The 7,477-nt window shown below is 39.8% G+C and overlaps 1 protein-coding gene across 1 annotated transcript in view; it reads right to left on the bottom strand.

Annotated features, from left to right (window-relative positions):
* Window positions 1-4,166: 4,166 nt before the first annotated feature.
* Window positions 4,167-7,477, bottom strand: part of fnta (farnesyltransferase, CAAX box, subunit alpha) — an 8,784-nt gene continuing 5,473 nt past the window's right edge. The window contains exons 5-9 of the mRNA XM_032510842.1: window positions 7,036-7,162; window positions 6,640-6,782; window positions 6,282-6,344; window positions 5,288-5,474; window positions 4,167-4,786 (exon numbers count right to left, since the gene is read on the bottom strand). Coding sequence (XP_032366733.1) covers window positions 4,622-4,786; window positions 5,288-5,474; window positions 6,282-6,344; window positions 6,640-6,782; window positions 7,036-7,162 — 685 coding nt within the window. The 3' untranslated portion in view covers window positions 4,167-4,621. The remainder of the gene's footprint in view (window positions 4,787-5,287; window positions 5,475-6,281; window positions 6,345-6,639; window positions 6,783-7,035; window positions 7,163-7,477) is intronic.

Genomic DNA, 7,477 nt, shown 5'->3' with positions numbered 1-7,477 from the left:
GGGGGAGTCCTGACAAAGTGAGACTAGGAAAAAAAAAACTACAGAATTCAATTTTCCGGTAAATTTGATGGAGCAGAAGATGTTAACAGCATATGTCTTTCATCGGGGCCCAAGGAGAGCCCTGCTAACCTCCATAACACAGACAATTTCCCTGTCATGGTCACAAACCTAGAAGATGCTGCCACTGAAGAGGAAAGTAATTCCCATCCTAATAGGTAAGATCGGCCCACACACACACATACACACACAGAGAAAACATGATCAAGGGTCCTCACATTGTGCTAAAACCCCCTTTTCTCCTTCAAGAGCAGCTTTTAACCTTAAATCACTACAAGTCACATAAAGTGTGTGAATTTGCATGTCTGTGTGTGTGTGTGTGTGTTTAGGGCCCACTGCTTCACCTGTGCCAAGAGTCAGCTGGTAAGGGACAGCTTCTGCATCTGAGTTGCAGTTTTACGGCAGCAGTTACAACAGCGGTGACAGGTCAGCCTGTAAAATCCTGTTAGCCTATAAATATTAATGAATCTAAAGCAGCCTCCACTGTTGTTGCCTGGAGCCGGGAAGGACTCAAACTAGGTTTTTCTCAAAGAAGAATTAACTCAGAACTGTGGAGGATCAATACAGAGGCGGAGGAGGAGGACCTGTCAATATTTTTTATATTACCTATGGATCAAGTGACAGTGTGTAATTTGAAAGGCGTCGCTTGTTGTGACAAACTCTCAGAAAATCACCACTTAACTCTGCAGTGTCCGTCAGCCTCTTTTAGAGAATTATTTACTTATTTTCAGCCCACAGCTTCTGCTCTCAGTGTCAATTATGTAAAACTACATTTCTAATCAAAGTCCGCATAAGTCTGTGTAGGCTGTTTGTGTCCCATATGAAACCAAATATCAACGTTAAGTTACTAAAGTGTATCATTATCTACAGTCAATGCTCTCTGAACACCATGAGGAGAATAACATTTTATAGGAAACACTCAGTCTTTGCAGCTTTTTCATAATAAAAACAGAAAAAAAACATTGAATACTGAAATAAAGAAATAGGCTCGGTACAAAAACCACAGTATCAGCCCTCAGAGTACTAATGGTCTGATACTAACAATCACTTGTATCCAACTATCAACGCTGTCCACAGTGTTACCTTGTGCACCTTTATCAGTCACGGACTCCAATGAATTCACAGCAAATTACTAACATTTCTCCTCATAATCTCGATCGAAAGTCTACTTAACTTTAAACTCTTTCCCTGGTCCTTTTAATTTGCACTACTTAGTGTAATAATAGACTTCATCACTCAACTGTAAATAAGTGGTTTCCATGGAGAGACTTTTAATTACAGAACTTCTGGTCTAGAACTATATTTCACAAAGAATAAAAGGCAGAAAGAGTGTTTCCTTTAAGGTTTTGTTTAAGCGGTGGGGGCAGGTTTGTTTCAACAACTACCATTTTTTTGAGGAACTATAGGGGTCTTAACATCTACAACAGGTCTACACTTAGAACGGGACCCTGGGAGCTGTTCCTGGTGTCTTCGGGTCCAATTTGACCCTTTTTCAAAAAGTTTCTACATCAGAAATTTGAATTTCTTTCAAACAAATTTTACCCGAAAAAGTAACGTGGATGGTTCCCAACAATGCTTCTGACAAGTTAAATAAATGATCAGTTCACTACTTTTATTGAATTTGTGTTTTTGTCATTTTTATAGCATTTGGAGGAAAAACAATTAGTAAAAAAAAGAGACAAAAAAGTCAATAAAAATGACAAAAATGTGAAACGGTGTCGAAAAAAGCAACAAAAATGGCCAAAAAGTGACATATGTAAAAAAAAAAAAAGCTTTCAAAATTTGGGGAAAAACCCACGAAAGTTTCAGAAGGCTCAGAACAAGTCGACAAACGTTAAAAAAGTGACAAAATCATTGGGAGAAAAGACAAAAAAAGGGTCAAAAACATTGATAAAAAGGTTTTTCTTTTTAAATTTTGAGTCAGAAAAAATAAAATACACAAGGGTTGTAAAGTGGAAAAAAGAGAGATGGGACTAAAATGTGAACACATGTCAAATAAAGTGACAAAAATGTGAAAAGATGTAAAGAAAAAGTGACAAATGTAAAAAAAAAAAAAAAGCTTTCCACGTTACTTTTTTTTGGACAATTTGTTTGAAAGAAACCCAAATTTCTGATTTAGAAAATTTTGGAAAGGTGTCAGATTTGACTCAAAGACAACAGGAGGGTTAAAACGAGCCACTACTACTACTACTAACTACTAAGTTAACCTCTGTTAGTGATACTCAGTATGTAATTTAGTGTATATACCTCTAATAGTACTGTATTACATGTTCTATATGTCTGCTTTGTTAAAAGGAGACATTTTAAATGCATGCTTTCTGGTATGGTTTGAGGCTTGCTGTGTTTATGTATTTTGGAGTGTGACAAAACAGTTTTGAGTCTTTTCCATTTCAATTCATTGTAATTAAAATCTTAATTTTTACCATTCAGCAGCCTTTGGCTCTAGTTGGCATTGTGTATTTAAGGGTTACAATGAAGCCCTTTTAATCTAACAGAGAAGACGATTAGGGCATTGGATTCTCTTACATCTTTGCCAGATTTGCAATTGCCTTTCATCTGAGATTCTATTGTCTGTTTTCTCTATTGAATTAGATTGTGAAAATACACTATGTATGCAAATATGTTCCCCTCATACGTCTTACATGTGCTGTATGGTTCTGGTGTCGGTGTCTCCTGTGTATCACAGAACATGTGGCTGAATCTTTGATAAACGGAGAGTCCCACACACGCTTCGCTGCATTTCCCACCATTTAGAAGAAACAGATGTCTCGTAACCGAGCTGGATCTGGTCCAGGACTCTACACCGATACGCATGGTCTCCTGTTAATCCACCGCGTCTGTGCATGCATCTTAAATTTTGTGACATTACATATGGACACGTGAACAGGCGACAGATTATTGCCTGCAGTCTTGTCTTCTTCACCTGTATTTAATAACTTCCATAGCCTGCAGATTGCAAAGGAACCTGTGTGGTTTGTTTAGACTTGTGCTGGTTTTAATTAGTATTTTAATTACACACCCTGTCTGGGACCCTTTTTGTTCTGGGGTTACCCGCTAGGGAGCCCTGTCCTCCAAACATTGCTTGAAGTGATGTACCTGATCTGTTTAGTTTAATTCGTTGAAACAGTGTGGCCGACATTTATATTCACTTGGCAGCGTGGATGGTGTCAGGTGGCCTGATTTGTTACTTCAGCTCTTATTCAACAAATCAGCTGCTCCACACTCATTTACAGAGACTATTTTGTAGTTAAAAGACAAAAGGGGAACATATTTTAGTGTGGGCTAATAAATTAGACTTAAGTAATCCCATTACCTGTAATATCAGTGTCATACTGCCCTGATGCTCACTGATGTCACAGCTGCTGATGACGTGATCTTGCCAATCAGTGTCCTCCACGCTGAGGAGGAAAAGCAGAGAAAAGCAAGCGGTCCTACTCTAATATCGAGTATTTACAGAAGCTATAATTACACACTGCTGGCAAACCAACTGCTTGGTTAGAAACTGGAGGGATGGATTGTGTTGTAGTGTCAGAAGTAGAAACAGCTGCATCTGGTGGAGTAAAATCCATTTCCCAGCTCCAAGGGAGTCCAGAACGCGGGGCTGTGTGAGTGTCAATATATGAGTTATGAGCGCAGACTCGCTGGTTTAGTTCAGTTTTCTCCTGGAAGCCCAGCTCAGAGGAGCACACAGAACAAACTCTGGCCAATAGCAAGATAGTGGCTCATTTAGAATAACTGATATAGATGTAGAAAACGCTGTGATGTTGTATAATTCATTGATTAGAATGCAGCAGCACACCACTGCATCTCTCATCTGCTTTATTATCACTGATTGTTTTACAAACCACTCTCAGTATTACTAGTTTTATTTGTATGCTTCACGATGCTTTACTGCTGCCCTCCATTAAAACACAATTACATATGCTCTCGACATTCTTGACACAACAAAAGGTTTCAGAATGACTACAAAACTAAGTTGTAAATGGTCTTAAAAATAAAATACAAATGAACATAACTATGTTACAAAGCTCCTGCTAGTGTAGATTTTCTTTTCTCTAAACAGTTATTAACATAAGATGTGTACCTAGCCTCACTCCAACATTTAACTGTGCATGTAAACACTGATAAGGCTTTATCAGTAAATGGTGACTGCTGTCAAACGCAATTTTTTTTAGTTCCAGAAGACAAAAAGAGCGACGTATTCAGATTCAAACAAAGCGAGAACAGCCACAAAAGATGACAATAAACTGGCAAAATGATGTCCAATTCTGGATATATGACACTCAGCTCAAATGTGTGGTAATTTAGTTCTTTCTAGTGGAAAAACTTTGACACATTTGACATTTAATCCACTTCTCTATCTGATGTAATTACACTTTAGTAAAAGCTTGATTTCACCTCAATCCCTTCCCCTCGGCAATCTCATGTTAGTGGTTATTTTAAGAATCGTCTTCTGCTATACATTACAGCGTTTTACAGTAATATTAACCTGAATGGGTCAGTTCTGCTGACAGTATCGATGAAGCAGGACAGGAGTGGGAACGATATAAGCCTCCAGGTGGCCTTAGCTCATCTCCTGCTGCCCGGATGCTGGGACTGATGGCTCAGGATCCTCTCCCAGAGGCTCATCAGTGGGGTCGCTGCTTCCATGTTTTTTCTTTAACGAACGTCCCAAAAAGAGCCAGTACTCTTTACGGATGCTGTCCTCCTGGGCCAGGAGTTGACAAATCTTCAGGAGGGGAGACCAAACACAAGAAGGGTCAGAACAACAACAATGGCGCAATTTATTTAAAAATAAAAAATAAAAATGACATCCTGATTTCTCAGAGAACTTCTTTACAGCAAAGATTAAATGCATGCTTAAAGTTATAGTGCGTAGTTTCTGTCTTCCTCATGAGTAATGACAACAAAAGCGTTGGTGCGTCCACATGGTAAAAGCCTCACGTGATTGCACACCACCCCCGGAGGATTTATGAAAAAGAAAAAAAACAAAACATGGACTCTTCAGAAGAGGTAATTATGAAAGTCAACGCACAACACAATCTTTTGAACATAGCCATACTGAGAAATACAGAGAGAGTTGTGTGGCGCTGGTAGTCTTAATTAGCTTTGTAGCAACTCATCTGGCGATGGCTTGAATGTATTATCAAAAAGTTACGCACTAAAGCTTTAATATTCACAAGCTGTAACTATGTCTAAAGGCTGTAATTTTCTTGAACGAAGCACTTACTTCTAGAGCATTTTTTAAAGTTTTCTTTTGTTCTTCTTCTGCCACGTTTTCTTTGCTGTTCTCTAAGGCGTCCTCGTAGCAATCAAACAGAAAGGCGAGAAGATAAGGTGAACAGTGGGTCTGCTTCAGCTCTAGGACCCTCTCCAGCAGGCCCGGCTGAGACGACAGGCCGAGGGGTTGCAGAATCCTGGGAAAAGAAAGAAGCGAGGACACTGTGAGTGAGCCTTTCCATTTTGAATAGCCTGTCGCATGTGTAAGGGAAAATTACACTTAAGCAGGATTTCATATATCCTTATAATCTATAATATGCATGTATTATTATAATTATTCACAATGCTTTGCAGGTTGTAGGACTTTTAAAATCCCTTCCAAGTGTGTCCTCCCTGAAGTAGAGACAACTGTTGGTCCTTTTTCTCCAAGGACAAAGCCATGGAGTCTGAAGGAGACATTTGTTCTGTGTTTATTAAAGCAGGTCCAGGGTCAAGAAGAGGCTCCAACTTGTCTGTAGGATTAGACGGGTTTTCCAAAACACGTAATTTTCTCCTCTAGGGGAAACAGAATATAAGACGGGGATGCTACCGTTTTAATTTGGCAAGCCGTCGTCACACTGTTACTGCGTTGACTCTGTGAAAACTGTCTTCCCACTTGGTTATTCTCTGCAGGGAATTATTAATTCTCACCGAAGACCAAACCAGTTGTGCGGCTGTCTTTATTTTGTTTCAACAAAGTCTCACTCTCCATGACAATTCCTCTCTTGCTGGACAGAAACTTCCACAACACATGCTATGTTCTGTTAATGTCTGAATGGGGATGGCACACTGAAAAATTTGTGATTCCTCTTGATAAAGTCTGTTTCAGTCAGACTGAACCGGATGAACAAATAAGAAAGAAACAAAAGAATTTCAAAGAAAATAGGAACATTGTTTTGCTCCTTGAAGATTTACTGAGACATACAGTACCTTAGAAAATAATTAGCGGATATGGGACATCTTACCCTTTCAAATAGTTCCATGCGCTTTCATTGTTGGGAGCCTTCTTGATCTGGTGCAGACAATACCTTACGCAAAGAGAAGAAAATCAGTGAAATGCATAGCTCAGAAAACAATGCACTAGTACATAGTGAATCAGGAACAATGCCGGGGTAAGAACTTGTTAGTTGTACAGCTTATTCATTGGATGTCTACATTTAGTAAGTAAATACAGGAAATTATGCTTAACACTCCAGAAAGCATTCCTCTTAACAACTGACTTTAAATTTAAGCTATTAATAGTAGGAAGTCCAGAAATTGCAATTGCTTTTCACGCAAATGAACTTTGTCTTAATTCTCCACTTCCGTAGGGAAAGTACTCACAGAATCTCTCTTTCCATTGCATCAGAGAAGCCTGATGTGTGAGAAATGACAAAATGCCTCTGGTTCCATGCAGAGTTATTCCTCACGTCTTCTTCCAGAAGATTCTCCACAAACTCCAGCTCATCGTCCCACAGTTTGTACTCCTGCAGATTGAATAAGACAAATGTTGGCGACGTACTGTACTTGTTTATGTAATCATGTAGTGGTTCCAGTGGTGGCCCTGCGATGTGTGAGCAGATACTGACCACACAGAGGCACTCAAACAACACATCAACAAACAACCACATTAATAAGTAAAGGATTTGTTCTGGCCGAGGGGCTCACTGTGGGCAGAAAACTGGATCTCAGCCCACATTGTTTTTTAAGCCAATTGTTGCTAAGAGCTCCAACACCTACCTGGATCACCCACTGTCTGTGCTGCCAGGCGTGGTAGTTCTTTGCATCTTGGCTGAGAATGTCCGCAATGAACTCCAACTCCTCCGAGGGGTCGTTCAACCACTCCACCACCATACGTCTGTGATGCCTGGAAGACGAGTTCAGGGATAAATTAGGGCTGTAATCTCCCAGTCGACTAGTCGATTTATTGGTCGATACGTTCTGGCTCGACCAAAATTCTGATTGGTCGATTTTTTTGCCGTGTTAATTTCATCAGGTGGAAGCATAGACCGTTACGGTCTACGGGTGGAAAGCACTAATTGCTAATGGGGGTGTTGACAAAGCACCCGTTTCACAAGTAACAGTTTGTCGTCAGAACACCCCCCTTGTTTTCACTTTTTTTGGATTAGCCCAACCCACCGGAGACAGACTGAAGAAAGAACTAGAAAGCCTTGGTTTAGCG

This window comes from Etheostoma spectabile, unplaced genomic scaffold, assembly GCF_008692095.1.
Source record: "Etheostoma spectabile isolate EspeVRDwgs_2016 unplaced genomic scaffold, UIUC_Espe_1.0 scaffold273, whole genome shotgun sequence".
Lineage (NCBI taxonomy): Eukaryota > Metazoa > Chordata > Actinopteri > Perciformes > Percidae > Etheostoma > Etheostoma spectabile.
This window is presented reverse-complemented; position numbering and strand designations above follow the sequence as displayed.